Source organism: Crocodylus porosus, unplaced genomic scaffold (assembly GCF_001723895.1).
Source record: "Crocodylus porosus isolate Cpor-Errol unplaced genomic scaffold, CroPor_comp1, whole genome shotgun sequence".
NCBI lineage: Eukaryota > Metazoa > Chordata > Crocodylia > Crocodylidae > Crocodylus > Crocodylus porosus.
In genome coordinates, this window is record NW_017728939.1 from 6941279 (window position 1) to 6960173 (window position 18895).

The 18895-nt window shown below is 45.4% G+C and overlaps 1 protein-coding gene across 4 annotated transcripts in view; it reads left to right on the plus strand.

The window, feature by feature from the left end:
* CSMD2 (CUB and Sushi multiple domains 2) overlaps positions 1–18895 on the plus strand; it is a 640139-nt gene that overhangs the window by 458901 nt on the left and 162343 nt on the right. For all 4 annotated transcript variants that reach the window (XM_019547773.1, XM_019547775.1, XM_019547774.1 and 1 more), the window contains 4 exons: positions 6331–6500; positions 10740–10896; positions 11512–11703; positions 14163–14289. In XM_019547773.1, the coding sequence (XP_019403318.1) occupies positions 6331–6500; positions 10740–10896; positions 11512–11703; positions 14163–14289 (646 nt within the window). The remainder of the gene's footprint in view (positions 1–6330; positions 6501–10739; positions 10897–11511; positions 11704–14162; positions 14290–18895) is intronic.

Consider the following 18895-nt stretch of genomic DNA (forward strand, 5'->3'; position numbering starts at 1 on the left):
GGGCCCCACATTACCCGGGACCTTCTTTTTACCCCCTACATATTTAAAAAAAGACTTCTTATTGTCCTTAATCTGGGAAGCCAGTCCCAGTTCCATCTCTTTCACAATGGGTGAAAGAAAGCAACTTTAGCCCTTCTTTGCATTTCAGGAACTAAAATGGGAAGATATTTGGGGTGTGGACAGCTATAATTCTTGTTTCAATATCAAACGGTATCAATTTAAGCTGTTAGGATGTAGGTGTTATGTCTGTACCATGCAAAAGCGGAAATGTAGCAGGGTTGCAACTTTAACTCAGTTTCATTCAGGATTAAATTTACAGTGAATTAATGCCCAGAGCTTGCAGACATCATAATTGCAGCATAGCAGCTCATGCATGCTCCCCAGTGGCAGTTCCCCTCCCCTTTTAATGTGGTTATAAAGTACATGTGTCCATAACCTTAATGGGTTATTGAAAGTCACACTATCCATCTCAATCTGATTCTATAGACTCCCTGTGAAACCCTGGGTAGGCTATTTCATTTCTACGTGCCGTAATTTCCCCACTTTTAAAAACAGATCATGACTTTTGTGCGAGACACACATTAGAGAGTTACGGTGAAGTTACAAGTTTCACTTAAACCGTACTAAGGGCACTTAAAATGTGAGTGTCTTCACATTAAAGCTTCTTAACTTTTGCTAAGTGTCCCAAAGTTACACCACTTCAGGCAAAGGTTAACTCTGGGCTGTGTTGCCTAGCTTGTATTAGGGTAACCTATCGGTCCTGCAGAGATAAAATGAACAATTTGCAGCCTTCCAGCATCCCATCCTACACTGTTCCCAGCCTGTGTGTTCATTTGGTCCAACTTTGTCAGCCAGGGCAGGGTTGTTCCTATGCAAACAAATTCTCCAGCCTGGTTTCAAATATCTCAAATTCTGCTGCCTGAACCAATGCCTTTGGGGACTTTGAGCATGCTCAGAAAAGATCTCCTGTCCTTGGGTCGTGTGTCTCTGTAGCGCGCGTCACCACCCGCTACAAGCTGCCCGTTTTCTTACTCTGTGCTCCTATGAGTTAAGGGGTGGCCACGCTGGCATTTTGAAATTGTTGCCAGGTAGGGAAAAGGGCTGTATCTGGTGCTTCCCTTCGTCTACTTGCAATGAGTTCCCACAGTGTGCAAGGTCTTGCAAGAATGAGAATTGCGAGATAATTGGCAAGCTGTTTCCACTGCAAATTGGAGCGATTCTCCTCAGCTGTACATGCAAAGCACTGAGACACAAAGTAATGGCAATGTTTAGGAAAGGAAATGTTTAGGAAAGGAAAGCCAGTGTTTAACTGCTGAAAATCTTTCAGAGTAAATAAGCTGCCAAAACACCCACTCATCGATTTGCTTGCACTGGAGATAATCAGGAGTGTACTAGGAATGCATAAACACGTGTAAACTCGCACAACATAACTACACATGTTGGGATATTGTCTATGTATGTTGTGAGACACAGACTGGGAGGATCCTGGCTCACATCAGGACACACAGACAGTCATGGGTGGACCCAGGATTTTCAAGAGGGGGGTGCAGATGATGTGGTACATCATCACTTAGAAGCAAATGCATACATTTATCAGGTTAAAAGCAACTAGAAGCTCTACTAAGAAACTAGTGGCTGAGGGCTATATTATTCAGTTTCAGATTAAAGCAAAAGCAAATATAAATCGACGACCTCACCTATTATGTATCAAGCAAACACAACACCCAAGCACAAAATATTCAGTATATGTTGTTTCATTAGTCCTCTGGTTCTTAGGCTGGAATGGGTGTTTCTTTTTCAGATTCATAAAATCTAGCCTTTTTGAGCATCTTGACAGTGCGTCCAGTGCTTCACTAAAAGTTATTTCCATGCAAAGTTATTTTTGGTTAGAGTTAAAAGCAGTCTGCAGGGTGTGAAATAGGAGCTACATTACCCGGAGCAGCTAACAGACAGCAGAATTGCACAATAAAGAATAGCTTCATTAGTGGAATATTAAGACCACTTAAAAAGGAGAGGAGGTCATTAGCACCCGTGGAAGGAAGAGTTTAGAAGGAAACACGTGGAGTACAATGAGCCATGAGGTCAATCGACTTGGTCACTGCTGCCTGAATAGAAATGCTACTATCACTGCCAGGCAGTTGGTTTTAAACTTCGGGTGGTGCAGGAATCAAAGAGGGGTGCAACTGGCCCCCCAGATCCACCCCTGGACAGAGTTAATTCTGCTGATAGCTGGCACCCATGAATAATGATAACTTTTTTGGATGCCTCGTTACCATTGCGCAACATACCTGTCAACATCAGCCATTGTGGCATTTAACTGTGTAAATATTGCAAGCTTCTTTCCCACTGTTTTATTGGCATTTTAAGGAAAGATGGATTTTTTTTTGGCTACAGTGCCCAATGCAGTGCACATTAGCACAGACATTGCATGTATGCATCTTCATGCTAGACTTTATTGTGATGTCGCCATACCCTTGCAGGCAGTACTGTACTAGAAAATTTCCACTGCCATGAGAGATGAGCTATGGTGCAAGGAGATTACAGTGTAAATGGACAACTCGGGAGACACCGGAAGGATTATTATCCCCGTTTTTCTGAAAGGTAGCGAGCAACTCCATGATTCACCCAGTGTTGCATGGGGAGCCTGGAACCCAACCGGGTAATTTAAACCCAGATCTGGGTAGCAGCCTGTGTCCAAACAGTCCTTCCTCTGTATTGGAGCCCTTTTCTCTCATGTGCAGTCTTGTGCTATTTATCACTCTCATCAATTTTCGAGCTGTCGAAGCCATTGGTTGTTGCACCTTCCAAAGGTCAAAACTCAAATGGCGTTTCAATTGTGTTTCTCTTAGAATCAGTGTAGAGAAAGGAGCAAAGCAAAACAGACAGAGAGGCAGAGCGAATTGGAAAGCATTGAAGAGATTGCAGCAAAAGAAGCAGAGAGAAATCTGAACAGTAAAATAAATCTAATCTATAGGCAATTTGAAGTTGAAGCCATTAGTGTCAGTGGAGCATTGGAGGAATTCTTTTCTCCCTAGCACTGTCTGGCTTTTCTCTAGAAAAAAACATGCCAGGAAGCTACTGTAAAGCATGCATGTCTGAATCAGGGGAGTTTTTGTGCTTAAATTTTGGGGAGAAACCAAGAGGTATGAACTGGAACTAGTTTGGATACCAAAAAATGAATCGAAGGGAATCTGAAAAAAAACCCCTCTTCACAAGATTTCTCCCATTCCTGGTTGAAATGGCTGCAGCTGTCAGTCATGGGGTAGGGGTGGCAGGAGAAGGAAGTGATGAGACAGCCAGGTAATAAAAAGACCTTAAAACAGGGGCAGGCAATTATTTTGGGTGGAGGGCTGCTTAACGCGGTTTGGTGAGCTTTCAAGGGCCACATGGGTAGCCCTGCTCCTTGCAATTGCCCTGCTCCTGGTCACCATCTTGGGACCAGAAGTCCCACTTCTTGCCCCTGGAAATACTACCTTTGGGAGGTGGGGTTGCCATCTTAGAACCAGGAAAAAAACCAAATCATACACTAAAAGTCAAACACCTGCTATAACCTATTTTAATTGTATAACAAAAATATTTTTGGCATGATTTGTGTTTGCATAGTGTATATAGAGGTGATTGCATAGTAACTAAAAAATAAATTCATAGTCTTGTCTAGTGTGTGGTTGGGGTGTGGGGGGGTGTATGATGGGGTGTGTGGTGGGGTGTGGGGTGTGTATGGGGTGTGGCATAAGTGTGTGTGTGTATGGTGGGGTGTGTGGGGGGGTGAGGCACGAATGGCTCATGCGCCCGGCAGCTGGGGGGGGGGGCATAGCTGTGCTGGTGGCGGCGGGAGCGTGGCAGGGGCAATGGGAGTGAGGTGGTGGTAAGTGGAAGAGCTCCCACAGACGCTGCCAGCACTGTTGATGGGGGTGGGGGTAGAGAGTGGCAAACACCGATCAGGGATCGGTGACCACCCACAGGTGCCACTGGCAGTGTTGCTAGCAGCCAGGGGCTATCATAGACTGCCCACGGATGACGCTGGTGGTGCCTGCAGAGGGCTGGCGAGCAGCAACTACCCACAGGTACCATCAACAGTGTCAGCTGTGCCTTTTTGCAGGAGGTATACCTCCACGCTCAGGGGGTGCACCCACATGCACCTCCTACATGTCAACCCTGGTGCGAGGGGGGGTTGTGGGGGGGAAATAGGGTATGTTGGGAGGTGTATGTGCAGGGGTTGTGAGTGCAGGGTGTGGGTGTATGGCGTTTGTGGGGTGTGAGGGAGGGTGGTGGAGGTGTGGCACACCCCCACTCCCCTCACGGCACAACAGCAGCAGGTGGGGGATCCAGCCAGCTCTCCACATCGCGATGAGGAGCATAGGCCGCCTGGGCCACCTCTATCACCAGCACTCCCAGCTGCACACACAAAGCCCCCGTACTTGCGCACCACGGGAGGGAAGCCCCGGGCACTGGAGCTGACTGCCTTTCCTTCCCCCTGCCCCCAGGACTCCATGGGGATGCAGGGGCTGGAGCTCTCCTCTACCGAGTCCCCAGGACCTGCGTGGCAGGGGGCAACAAGGCAGCTGACTCCTGTGCGTGGGGCTTCCTTCCGCTGCATGCAAGTGCAGGGGCTGCACCTGCATGGCAGGGAGCACTGGCAATAGAGGTGGCCCAGTGGGGCTGCAGTCCTCACCATGATATGCACCACTGGCCAGACCCACATGCCACCGAGCAGCAATGCCTATGCTGGGCATATGTGCCCCAAGCGCCCCTGCCTGCTGCCACTGCTACTGCCTGCTGGGGCTGCACACACTCCTCCTCCACTCCCCACTCACACTCCTACACACCTACACCATGCCCACCCAAGCTTCATGCTGCTGCCACCCCCTTGGGTGCAAACTAAGCACTGCTGCCAGCCCCATGCTCTACACTCCTACCCAGCTGCAGCTCTGTCCCTGCCCTTACCACTTCCCTACCTGTTGCCCAGAGCAAGTGGGATGCCAGGGAAGCTGAGCAGGTTCCCTGGCAGCTGCAGCAGTGGCAGCACCTGCCCCACCTGAAAGCCACGTGATGGCTGAGCTGGGCCCTTCTGCCCATGCAGGGGGGAGCAAGGAGCAATAGATGGTGGTGGTGGTGGGGTGGGCACCTCGCTCTTACCCTCGTGGGCAGGAGGGCTGGGCAGGGTACAATTAGTTGGTGGGCGCCGCAGACCAGATGAAAGTGCCTGGCAGGCCAGATGCAGCCTGTGAGCCAGATGCGGCCCATGGGCCGTATTTTGTCCGCCCCGCCTTAAAATATCATCAAGCAAAGCATTCCCCAGAAAGGCGGTGGACAGAATTAGCCATTAATAATGGATTCTGTCATACTTTGCCTTCTTTTCCTTCTCCCACCTGTTCCTTTTAAAAATTTGGAATTCACAAAATTCTTTATTCTTTGAAACAATCTGCAGACGTCACTCGAGCATGCAGTCGTAACAGTTCATTACCAGGAGTCAGCAAAGATATTTGTGTTGGGTTTTAGTTAAGTAAATGGTGTGGCATTGTTTCTTTTATATATATGTGGCTTATGTAACTAAGCAACACAGGACAAAGGCAAATGTTTAAATATTACAATCTGAGATACCCCTCACAATATTGCTTTTAGGAATTGATCCCTGGAAATTTTTGGCGCCTGCATTATTTTGAATGCGTGCTCACCTCCCATTGATTTCAGTATGTTTTCCTGAATTTGAGTCTCAGTCAATAATTGAGCAGCCAGTGTTTTTCATTGTGCTGGTTTGTTTTATTTTGCTTAGGTTTGATTTTGTTTGGTTGGTTGGGATTTTTTTTTTTCCTGCAAACAGCTGTGCCAGCAAAGCCAGGCGGCTTGAACATTCATAAAAAGGAAATGCTTCAAGCACAATTGTGACGGGACACATGACTATCTGTTGACATTTATTAAAGCTGTTTTCTCAGCCCAACAGTGTGATCTGCCTGCTTAGACTGGGCCTCAGGACCCGAGTTCTCTTCCCAGCTGTGGCGGTTAGGTGACGCTGTGCAGATCCAATCACCTCTCTGTGCCTCAGTTTCCCTTTCTGTACAATGGGGAGAATGATACTGCTCTCCTTTTAAAGTGCTTTGAGATGTGCTAATGAAAAGCAGCACTTAACAGCTAGGTGATATCATTACTAGTTGATTTACTACCTGCTTTTGAAAACAGAACACACAAAACCATTGGCATGTAGGGGTGGGCTTAAGAGGGTGAGTGTCTCTATATCCCACCATTCAGGAGTTAAGACGCGATTATGTGCATGTACTGTCTTGCTCGTATTTCCACATGATTATTAAAATGTTTCTCTTTGTCTTTCTGCAGCTGAATGCGGTTCATCTGTAACTGGAACACAGGGTGTTTTGCTATCTCCCAACTATCCAATAAACTACAATAACAACCATGAATGCATTTACTCCATCCAGACCCAGCCAGGAAAGGGGATCCAGCTGAAAGCCAGGACTTTTGAACTGGAGGCAGGGGATGTTCTTAAGGTAACAACTTGCTTTACTGGGATGGGGGGTTCGGAGAATTTAGAGATGGATGTGCATACTGATAACAGTTATTTTGAAAATCTTATCGGGGTTATTCCTAGTGTACTTTAAGCCCAAACTCCTTGACAGGTAACGTGCAACTTCATCATAGAAGAAAATAGTTATCTTGAAGTTGATCCTCGATTGCTATTATTATTATTTATCTAATGGAGCACAGAGCACCTCACCCCCTAGTTACAGATCCTGAACCTGAATGCTTGGTGCTGTACAAGCATTGGATAAAAGCAAGACCTCTTCTCTCAAAAAGCTTTCACTTTGAATTGTCTCAGTAGCATCTCTGGGAAATGGTATAGCTGTGTGTCTCAGAGAAAGTCGGAGATGTCATACAGTAATGTGGGGACAGATGTTTAGAGCAGTGCACATCTGGGTCTGTAAAAGCTTTGCATTGCTTGTGGCCATTAAGTTTTTAATGAGGCTTAACGCACAACAGAGAGCTACTCAAACTGAGTCAGCAGCACCAAGCATGAGGAAATATATGTAGGTAAAGCAGAGTACCTACTTCTAATTCTTGAGTGATTATTGAAATGCCCAAATGCTGCTGAAGAAGCTAGTCTAGTGGCATCTCCACTGTTGGGTGGAACTAGACTGGTTGATACTGAGAGATCTTGTTCTTCCAGACTGCATTTAGATAAGAAGTTAGAGCATTTGGCTTTTTTTATTTCCCCCCTGCAGATATTTCACCAAACCCTTTGAGATTCAGATCTCAACCCCTTGGTTGTATATTTGCCCTCTTTCCTTTCCTCTCTGTTTTCAAAGTGGATTTGATCCTGGTGAAATATGTTGAGCTGACAGTCCTGGAGACTGTACTGTACTGAACAGGCAGTGGCAGTATGGGCTTCCACCAAACTGTCCAGAAACTGTCCTCTCTGTACCACACAGTCACAAGGAGCAGGGTAGCAGAGGGCATTTGGTCTTCAGATCTGTCTTTCAGCTGAGGCTTCCAATAAAGCAGCCCTTCAATGCTAATACTGGTCTGGTTTTAATGCTTTGAACACACTTGTCTCCATAGAAATTGGACTGTCTCCCAAATAGCTTTTAGATATGTTCCTTCTTTGGCAATCCCTAGCAATCGAGGATGATTGTCTTCAATGATTGTCTTATCTGTGGGTTTGAACATAGCTGACAAGGTCGATCTGGTGCAAGTCAAGCATGTGTTTCCATGCGTGGTGGGTGGCTCCAGGTCCTTGATTCGGTCCATAACCCGCGGTTTCTGCCACTCCCACTTTTCCATCTCCTGTTGTCATTATAAGGTTTCAAAGTACAGATATCCTTGCAGCAGACTCTTCCTCCATTTGGGGCAGTTTTGGGCAAGAGTCTTTCACGAGTTGATGTCGATCTTACGTTTTTTCAAGCTAGCCTTGAAGATGTCCTTGAAGTGCTTTCTCTGCCCACCTCTTGAGCATATGCCTTGACTAAGCTGGGGGAATACAACTTGCTTTGGGAGTTTGGAGTCCAACATCCAGATGACATGCCCGGCCCAGCAAAGTTGATGCTAGATGATCATCACCTTGGTGCTTTGTGGTGTTTACTTGTGAGAGGAGCTAATGCTGTTGTGTCTATCTTCCCACTGGATTTGAAGGATCTTCTGCAGGCAGCCTTGGTGGTACTTCTCCAGTGACTTGAGGTGTCTCCTGTACATTGCCCATGTCTCACCTCCATACAGTAAGGTGGGAATCACAACAGCTTTATAAACCATGAGCTTGGTTTCACATCTGATGTCGCGATCTTTAAGCACCCGTCTCCTCAAGTGCCCGAAGGCTGCTCTTGTACATTCAAGGCTAAGTTGGATTTCTTTATCAATGTCAGTCTTCTGCAAGAGATGGCTTCCAAGATACGGGAAATATTCAGTGTCCTCCAGAGTCTCACCATGCATCTGAATTACCGGAGCTGGGGACTGGTCCTTAAGACCTTGTTGATGGAGCACTTTAGTTTTCTGAGTGTTAAGCGTCAGTCCCATTTTCTCGAATGCCTTGGTAAAGATGCTGGCAATTGCCTGAGGGTCTGCTTCTGAGTGAGCATATGCTACAGTACCACCAGGAGCTTGATGACCGAGGTCAGGGTAGTCTTGGTTTTGGTTTAGAGTCAGCTGAGATTAAACAGTTTACCACAGTAAGGAAGATCGAGAAGAGTGTCGATGCAGCCTTGCTTAAGTCCCATCTTAACCTCAAAGGGATCTCCGATAGATACTATAGATGCATAACTATCATGGTGATTACCTTGATGGTAATTAGAGATGTAGCTGGTTGATTATGAAAGACCTGACCCCTAGCTCTTGGAAGCCAGTTGAAAGACTTCCATTAACCTCACGCTTTAAAATTTAAAAAAAAAATGCAGCTGAGCCATTGCAATGTCTATGGTTGGCGGCCCCATGTGAAGTTAGTGAGGTGCGAAGGGTCCTGTTATAGTGGTGAAATAATATCTTGCAGGCTGTGGATACCGGATAATTAACTTGTGTCACTGCTTTGCCATCATTTGCAGTTCCCAGGAACAGACTAGCAAACGTATTTTAGCCAGTCGAAAGCCTCAGGACAGCTAAACTTCACCAATTCACACTTCTGTCCAAAAGAGTCATCGCCCATGCCTGAAGTTTATATGCTGGAAGTATGAGTTGCAGAACAAGTCATTCCTCAGCAGGGCTGGGAAGTGCAGAGCTACCGCGAACACGGTGCTGCCTTCTGCCCTTTAAACTTACCCATAATATTCTTTGTGATGTCTCCTCAAATAGTCAAGGTTAAACCAACATTTACACAGTACAATCTGCTTGTCTCTTCCTAACGCATGTGTCAGTAAATGCTATATTATGTAAAATCCTAAAAAATACTAAAACAATATTAAAAAACATTTAGTAGCAATGATGTAACTTCTGTTCAGTATTCTTGGAGAGGTAGGGAGAGACCTCAGTGTTGTATGCGAACACTTTGGTGGGCTTTAGATTAGCAAGAGTCGACTGAACTCACAAAAGGGAGTAGAAATAGCCGCCATGGAAAACTAATGGGCTTTCTTCTTTTTGTTCTTTTAGGGAAAATATTCTTATCTTGGAGTAAGTAAATAGCTAGAGAGGGGCTTTAATCTGGCAGTTTTAGACACCACACAGAGTAGCAGAAATTGCACAATGAGCAGATCCGTGTAGAAATACACATTAATGGGGGGAAAAACAGCTTCATCTCAGCGATTTGCTGGAACGCTATGGGGGCCTTCCTTGCAGCAAAACTTTCGTTCTTATCTGCACTGTTGTACAGCAGAGACTGTGAACATGAGGTCCTCAGTATTATTTGTGTGCATCTAAGAGGCCAGGTTGATCTGCCAAAAAAAAAAAAAAGATTATTTAAATGCAAAACTCCCGAGCTCTTCAGCATCTCGGCACCCAGCGTTCAATTAATCTGTGCTTACAGGTTTCAGGGCTATCTATAGAGAGAGGCGAATCCAGGCTGCGTTATATTACCCACAAAAAATGCTTTTTGTAGGGACTATTATTATAAGTTGTGTGCTGCTGTGCTAAGCCATCTCCCCTGCAAATGTCTCTGTCCTTATTTAAGGGCTGTACTTACACAGTGCAAGGTAGGCTTAATCCACACACCGTCTCCTTGCAGACTTGCTGGCAAGAGAGAGATTTCCAGCTAATGCAAAGAATGCATTGGGCAGTCAAGTGCTAGTAACCCAGTCTCATGCCATTTCCTACCAGCTCCCAGCGAAAATTTCCTCCAAGCCTTCATTACTGAGAAAGTGGCTTGTGCTCTTATTCAGGAGGGTTCATTTCTCTTCAATCCCCACCCCCCCCCAGTCTTGCTGGTGTATTTATTAGCTTTAATAAGCTCCGATGTGCAATAGAGCAGTGAGCTAGTCAAAGGGGCATGTTCTTTCTGATCTAGACTATGACAGTTTCCAGGACACAAGGCTTCTTTCAGGTCATTCAGTAACCCTGTGATGAGCCTGCTGTAAGCACCTAGACAAAATAACAGGTATTTTCCTGGGCTGCCAATCCACTGCCATTAAGGAGCAGTATAACCGACTAGTTGTAAAAAAAAATTAAAAATAAAATAAAGAGCCCAGTGGTTTAGGGGGTGTAATTCCTGCAGCTTCAAAGGAGTTGCTTCCATTTACCTGTGCAGAGGCTTTGGCCTCACAGCTCCTAAGTGGTACGATGTTTCATTTTGGTTTTGGTGTGTTTTTTCATTCCAGATCTATGATGGTAGCAATAATTCTGCTCGCCTCCTGGGCTCCTTTAGCCGCTCCGAGATGCTGGGCACGAGTATAAACAGCACTTCCAGCAGCATGTGGCTTGAGTTCATCACCAACAGTGAGAACACAAGTAAAGGCTTTGAACTACAGTTTTCAAGTAAGTCCCAGACTGCTTGCTCATAGAATAAGCACCATTATTTGAACTATACTGGCACCTAGAAGCACAGTCGAGACAACAATCCCATGGTGCTAGGCACTGGACAAACAGTTAGACATGGTTCCCACTCCAAAAGTCTTGCAGTCTACAAAGCATGGGAGATGACCATTATTATCCTCTTATTACTAAGAGGCAGATGAAGTGCAAAAAGACTAGTCTGCACTTTGAAGCTTGCCAGTATAGCTGTGCTGGTGAAGGGCATTGGGGAGGATGAAAAATGTGCTTGGCAAAACCTGCATCTCCAGTAGGAGGGATGATGGGGTAGTTCCTTCCAGAGTAGATCTGCAAGAAACCTGTCCTAGTATCAACCCATCGGTAGTGACTTTCTGGCTTGCTCATAGGAAGTCTGCAACAAAGCTGGGAACTGAAGTCTTCAGGTTCTCAGTCCAGTCTCTAAATCATAAGGCCACCCTTCCTTTAATGCTTCTTCCCTGTTAAAGAAAAGATGCAAGTCCGAAAGAGAGCAGTCCCATGTGGGCCTGCAGCAGCTCTCTGCATTACTAGTTATTAACATATTCCAGCTATTGAGAACAATTCCCTCTTACCTTGTACCAGGTTTTGAGCTCATTAAATGCGAGGATCCTGGCATCCCCCAGTTTGGCTACAAGGTCCACGACGAGGGGCATTTTGCAGGCAGCTCTGTGTCTTTTAATTGTGATCCTGGCTACACGTTAAGAGGCAGCAGGGTGCTCGTCTGCTTGATGGGTGAACGCAGAGCTTGGGACCAACCGCTGCCAGTGTGTGTAGGTAAGCCGCTGTCATTTTGGTTAGGGCTGTCTTTGCAGATCCCAACAGAGCCTTCCTCCGACCCAGCCAATGCACTCATCTGAGGCAGACCCCCTTGGATGCAAACACAGACAATAGCAATGTTCCCTTGCTACTCATCCCTTTATCAGACCTCAGTCTTATGAATATAGATCAGGAGCATGAGGCTATGCCAGCTTCCCGCAGGTGTCTCAGGCCGGACCCTCTGAGCCCGTCAGCAAAGCTCTGCTAATGTCTCTCATTCCTAGTCTATATTCCTGCTATTCCTTAAACACACCAAAGTGGAGGGTGGTTTCCCTATGGTGGCAGGCATCATCTGGGAGTTGGTTTGGAAAGCACAAAGCCATTTTCATTTGAGAGTTGCTGAAGGTTACATCCCATAGTCTCTGTCGCATTACTTCTCTTATTGTGTTTCCCCACGCAGTTCTTGAGGCATATGCTCATTCTTTTACTACATCACTTGCCTGAGCAGCACAGTCTGAAAACTCATATACACTCAATATTAAACCTTAACACTCCAGCATTCAAGGGCAATTCTTAAAATCACTTGCAATTTAATCTGTTGCTTCTTGTGGTATTTTCAATTACATCCATTTGCTTTTGAAGCTGGGATAATGGTGTGCATAAATGGATGATAGCTGATGATATTGAAGTGCCCTAAACATGCCAAATGGTATACAGACCTCCCGAAAAAACAGTAGTCTGCTGCATAAGTGTTTTAAATATATAAAGGTAAAGACAGGAGGCTGGAAAAGCGATATATGCAAAGTGCTCAGAAGACAACTGACAGAGATCTGAGCTTCATGCATGCTAATGGCCGTTTCATATTGTCCTATTATTTCCTCGCTTTTTGATTTGCAATTGCAGATGTTCATGTGAATACATAAAATGTGCACTGTGCATTCAGATCAGAAGGCCTTTCATATTTTTGACCCTAGGGATGACATTTTCAGACGTTTTCTTGGTTGGCCTGGGCTATTTCCATCCAAGTTAAACTTCCAGTGGTGCTGACACTCTCAATGGCTGTGATCAGAACAGAGTTCAGCTGGTGCCGACTGGTTTTCAAAATCTTCCCCCAGTGAACTCGCGGGCTCTTATGAGAAGAAAGCCCTGCTCAGTCTGCTAAATGCAGGGAGTTGTTTTGTCCCCAAGAAAGTTGGCTGCTTATCATTGTCAAGCTTATCTTCATCAAAAGCCAGATGTTTTGGACTTTAGTGCAGTCACAGAATATAGACCAGATTGTGCACCACAAGAATCGCAATCTGGGTCTCTAGAGTCTGAAAAAAAAACCAATTAAAAAAAATCAAACTGCAACAAGCTGCGGCCCAAGAACAGATGTGCACATGTGGACAATCATGGCAAGCCATTTAAACAACACAATAAAACAACAGACCCATTTCTTAATGGCAAGATTGGTATCCCCATCTGCCAATAAAGAAGACATACAGCACTGTCACAATTGACTGCATAGCTATTGTGAAGGTTATTACATGGTAACTCTAAGGTAACTCGGTTGGAAATGATAGCAATTAAAAGTGCTATCAACACATATCTAAAGGGGACAAAGCACCACGAAACATACTGCAAGGGACAGTCCTGAATTGACTTGAAGACATAATGGATTATTTTGCCCTTTAGCTGCTATGTCATAAAGCTACGACATATCAATGACCTGTTCACTGCCGTCCTAAACTCCATAATTAACCAGCATTTTCAGTGCACAACGAAGTTCTCCGAGTACTGTTCTCAACGATCCCTGAGTCATTTTCAAGGTCAGAAATAACACATGAGGCTTATGGTGGCACAGAGGTCTCATTAGCCAAGAGCAACAGGGGAAAAAGCTGCCTTCCTCTTATTCAATGACCCTGTGCTGCATCTTAGCTCTCGTAGTCAAGAGGTGAAGTCCACGTGGTTATAATCCAATAATCTTCTCAACCTTTACCCTTTCTGCAGGGGCTCTGTGTATATCTTGCATGTGCAGGTAGATTCCTAGGATTTATGAAAACATGCTGTAGGGTAGAACAAAGTTCTTTGCAAGTTCAGTTTGAAGGGGATAGATGAACTGGCTCTATGATGCCGATGAATAAAGATTTTGGACATACAAACAGAGGCATCTCAACTCACCCCACAGCCTGTCAATTAAGGACAAGTGAATATAAATGGGCTCTCCACCCAGGCACTGCACAGGCAGAGAGTGCAAATATTTTGTTGCCTGCCGTGAGAGTGCTTCAGGTTTGTAGGGACCTGAACAAAAAAATGCGGAGTAGCCAGGCCAGGTGACTCTCATTAATACCCTGTAGCAATCACAGGCTGAGGTCTGCATCTGTTCCTAGTTGCATTGCCAATTAAAAGTTACCTTTGGAGAGAAGTAAAGCGCTGTATTTAGTGTTGCTGGATACATGGGACCAGAAGACACTGAACAATGCACTTAATTTTTTCAGCTGAGTGCGGGGGCACTATCCAAGGAGATTCATCTGGAAGGATATTGTCTCCAGGGTATCCCACCCCGTACGATCACAATCTCAACTGCATTTGGACAGTCGAGGCCGAAGCTGGTTGCACAATTGGGTGAGTTTCAGACCAAGTACTGAGTCTGTTTTGCTGCTTGCTTTTTCCCCTGTTGCTCTTTGCGGGTGAAGCATTGGCTACAGTGTTCAGGCTGTAGCCAAAGTTGGCTTAAGGGGTTTGGATGCACAATTGCTAGTCGGCATCCAAACCCCCTAGGCATCACAGAAGATCCCACCTCCTATTTTGCTACAAGGAGGCTGGGTTATGCACAGTTTTGCTAAATTCATGCTGGGTGGATGTAGTGTTTATTGCTTGTTTTTTTCCCCTTTTGCTGCATCTCTCTTTCTAGAAGCAGATCGCTAATTATGTAAAGAGGCTAGAGAGAATATAATTTCACTTGGAGAGTCACAAATGAGCCAGCCAGCACTTGCTTACCTCCCTGCCAAGACAGGTGGAAGCTGCATCATTTTTCCCCCCACTTTGGCTTCCATTACTTTAATTTATATCCCCTATACGACCTGTCTCAGAAACATGGTTTATGGTTAAAAACATCTGTCGTGTCATACTGTGGAGAAGGCTGGGTTATTTGCTGCTGCTGCCTGGCATTATGGCTTTATTAAACTTTCATCTGTTAGCCTTCAATCCTGTATCTGTGTGCAGGGCAACAGCTTCTTCCTTTTTTATTTTCTTTTGGGATGTAAGCCAGAGTTGAAACTAAGGCTCTGCTCCTGAGAACTGCACTGAGATTTCCCAGTAAAATCTAGCCTGCCTCCAGGTACATTGTTTTACAACAAGGATTTGTTCATGTGTCCAAGAGCCTCTAAGATTATATCTTAGCCAGGGATAATGCTAAGCAATTATAGACTTGGTGCAAGTCAAGTGAAGTCAATGGAGTCGCACAGGTGTAACACTGGGTTCCCAGATGTGAGCCGCAACTGGACAGCTGGAAGGAGGCAATTGCAGCACATGGCTTTCTTTTGTTGTAACTTCATTGTTTTATGGCTTTAATAATACAAAAAGAACATACCAAATGTAATTATCTTCCCTACGGGAAGGTTTAAGATGGTTTCCCAACACCTGGCTGGTCCAGAGTCATAAGAAAGTTTCCTCCTTCTGCTTCTCTGACTTTTCTTATTGCTCTCTTACCACTTTGCTTTTGTTAATTGCAATTTAAAATTTAATTTGCCTGAGTTTTTAAGTTGGTATACAAATGAGGCAGGGTACTTAAGTGAAGGTGCTGAGAGCACTGCCTCGCAGGCTTTGTGCAGCCACTAGCAGGCGGGTAAACTTCTACTTCACAAAATATTGTTTGAGATCTGTAGCACTCTGCCCGTATTGAATTTGGGCATTTCTGAATTTCTCATACTGAGGCCTTGTCAGACCAGCTTAAAATACCCCTGTGCTTATGCAGATATTCCTATCAGGCTAGAGCAGCTTTTCACAGAAAACCTGTAAAACTTGCCAGTACACATTGGGTTAAATAGCAGGAGGAGAAACAATTCCTGGAGAATTTATGCAGTGGTCTTACGCTGACCAGCTTTTCCATTAACCAGTCATTTTGATTTGCACTCCTTCCTGTGGCATTTCTGACTACTTCTTCTAATGATACTGCTATCCGGCTCTAACACCCCTGTTATTCCAGTTCTGCATTCTCCTACTGCTCTCTCCTGACCTGCAGTATCCCTGCTACATCAGCACTGATCTTCTCTGCAACAGAGCCTGTTAATCCTGTCGAGCTGCGTGCAGTGCTTTTGTTCAATAGATTTATGCCAAGGTGAATTTGGTCCAGGATTTTTAAATGCAGAAATTCCCCATGTTCATTTAGTTTTTGTGAATTGATTCAGTGATGGATGGTCTCTGGAATCAGCATGCCAGGCAGAGTTCAGCCAGTGGTGTCCTAATTGGATGCATGGGAGACTTTCCATGGAAACTTTTCAGCAAAGGCTTTTCTCCTTTTTCATCCTTTTGTAAAAGCCTTGGGAGACCTTTGGATGCCCCCATCAGACAATGATGTCTTTTCTTTGAGCTTATCTCCGCTGATGTCTTTCTTGCATCCTTGTTGCAGTCAATACATTCCAATTAACATGTACATGCTCCACCACTATTAATAGCACCTGTTTGCTTCACCTCTTGGTGATTTAGATGGTAATCGCTGCCTCTGGCCCTTCTTTTAAGTTAGCACCAGTGGAAGCAAACATAAATTGCAGCAGTATCTTTTTGCTGCAAAGTAACCAGTCTAGGTGGGAAGTAAATACATAAACGTGAATTTAGAAAACCCGTAAAGGTACCGGCTTGATGCCCCAAGGGACTGAGGTGTGCTGTACTCCTCTGTAGAACAGACACAGCCCATCTAGCTGGCATGATAAGGCATCGGAGGTGAATATGACCCTCTAAAGACCCAGTCCTGCAGCCTCATCCCTGCAAAGAGATACTCTTCCATCTTCATCTCCTAAGGCTTTCAATGCAAATCTACAATCACAGACTTTTACTTCCACTTAACTTGGAGCCCCTTTACATCACTCTGCCAGTGAAAAGCCATGCTAATATAGAACTACATTGAATTTACCTGTGTGGATTTGGTTGTACAATCAATAAGAGAGACATGGGGCCCAAACAGTGTCGGATGCCTGACTTAAAGCATATGTCGCTGACTCGCATTGAATGGGAAGGACCCAAATGGGATATGTTGTGTGCATGTATGGCAGGAGCCGCCAGTGGTTTGCCAGGGGGCAGGAAGAGTGTGAACCCACAGCAGGCAATCATATAATATACCTTGTAACCCTCCCTTTCATCCCACATGAAAGCACCCTCTTCTGTTCTTCTTAAACACCTTTATTTTGCAGCTCAAACAGAAAGTGATGATCTCTGGGTTGTTGAGAGAGCAGATTTCCAGCAACTTCATTTTTATGGTAATCCATTGGAAAAATAATCCTCTTCATGCATGATACAATTGTATAAAGCCCTCATTTATAACTTCCATTAAAATTAATCACCAAAGCTTTTGAATAAAGCTGTATCTGCGCAGCAAGAGGAGGAGGAGGATGGAAAAAAAGGAAGGCAAGCAGGAAGGAAGGAAAGAGCCTGCCCGTTATTTCAATGAACGTACAAGGATTGCACCTCAAAGGGGGATTAATCATGTGCACACACAAAACTACTCTGTAACGTGACAACTAAAATGCCTTTGCTCTGGTAAAACAGCAGGGGTGCACATTGGAAAACAAATGAAATGTTTCTCCCGCAACTGTTCGGCTGGCTGGGAGCGGCCTGTGAATATACTGAGTCAGAAATGGCAGCGGTGCTTTATTGTTTAGCAGCAACCTCAGTGTCGTAAGAGAGTTTATTGATATTGCTAACCCTGGCCTAATGAACGGTGCTGTATTGACAGGTCCATTTTTCAAAGTCTCATCTAGAAATATGAGTGGAAATCTCTGGATGTGTGGCTTTGCTTCACAGGAGGCTTCTGGGGGCACATAGTTAACCATGCTTTTTTGCACCGTGCTGCAAGGGAAATAGAAACCGCCCCAAACTACTGACTCGCAAGGCTCCAACCTTAATCTGAGGCTTGAACCTTTTGTTGGTGGGCTATAAATCATTAGTGTTGCTGTTGATCTGCATTCTGCTGCCTCAGTCACCCCAGGAGGTGAATTAATTGAATTGCCTAAGCCAAGCAGCATTGAGTAGGGCATGTGTGAGGATGGGAGACCTAGAAAACTGCAGGCTGGGAGAGTGTGGGTTGAGTCAGTGGCACTCCACTAGTGCCCAGAGGCCAAATCTAAGATCAAGAGTATGGCTTTGTGGGTGCTTTACAGGTACACAAGAGACAGTCCCTGCCTGTTAAACTAGTTAAAACAAATGGGGGGAGGAAGGGGGAATAGACAATATTATCCTCAATCCCCAGGTGAGAAGCAGAGGCACAAAGGGATTAGGGGCCTTGACCAGGGATACATAAGAAGACCATGGTAGAATTGGTCTCTGCCCATACTGGAGGACCCTAACCCACTTTCAGCATAGGCAGAGCTCTCCCAGCCCGGCATTTCCCCATGCAGTTCGAGGAAGAGGATGGCTTTAACATCTTATCCACTGATCACCTCCCTACCTGTTGCCATCAATGGTGCTTGGGCTCCTGCCTTTTCCATTTCAGACCGTGTCTCCAGTGCAGCAGCTCTGGGCAAGGTTCCTTTCTCTTGCCGAATCAGTACCTCATCTATAATTTCCTAGTACCCTTAAAGCCACTTAGGCTAAGTACAGACATTTTGGGGAGGTTAAATCGGGTTCAAAATAGCCACCTGATTTAAACTTAGCTCATCCCGGTGCTGACCTTACAGTCTTGGTGACCAGCAATCAGTCTCAACCTGTAACTGTACAGAAGTTCAATGCACACAAACTGGTCTAAAAATTGCAGAACCCAGTTTAAGATAAACCTAGATCTAGATAGTAACAAACTTATTCAATTTAGGTCAAACTGGCTCCCCCAGCCCATTGTTCCCTCCCCATCCTGACCAGCCAGCCCGCTTAGCCCCCATCCCACAAGCCGCTCTGGGTGCAGCTGCTTTTATCAGTATTTGCTGCTGCCAAAGCAGAGCAAGTAAGTCCCGGTGGGTGGAGGAATGGGGGTGTAGATTGGCTGGCTGGGCGGGAAACCCCAACCCACACATGGGTCATGCCT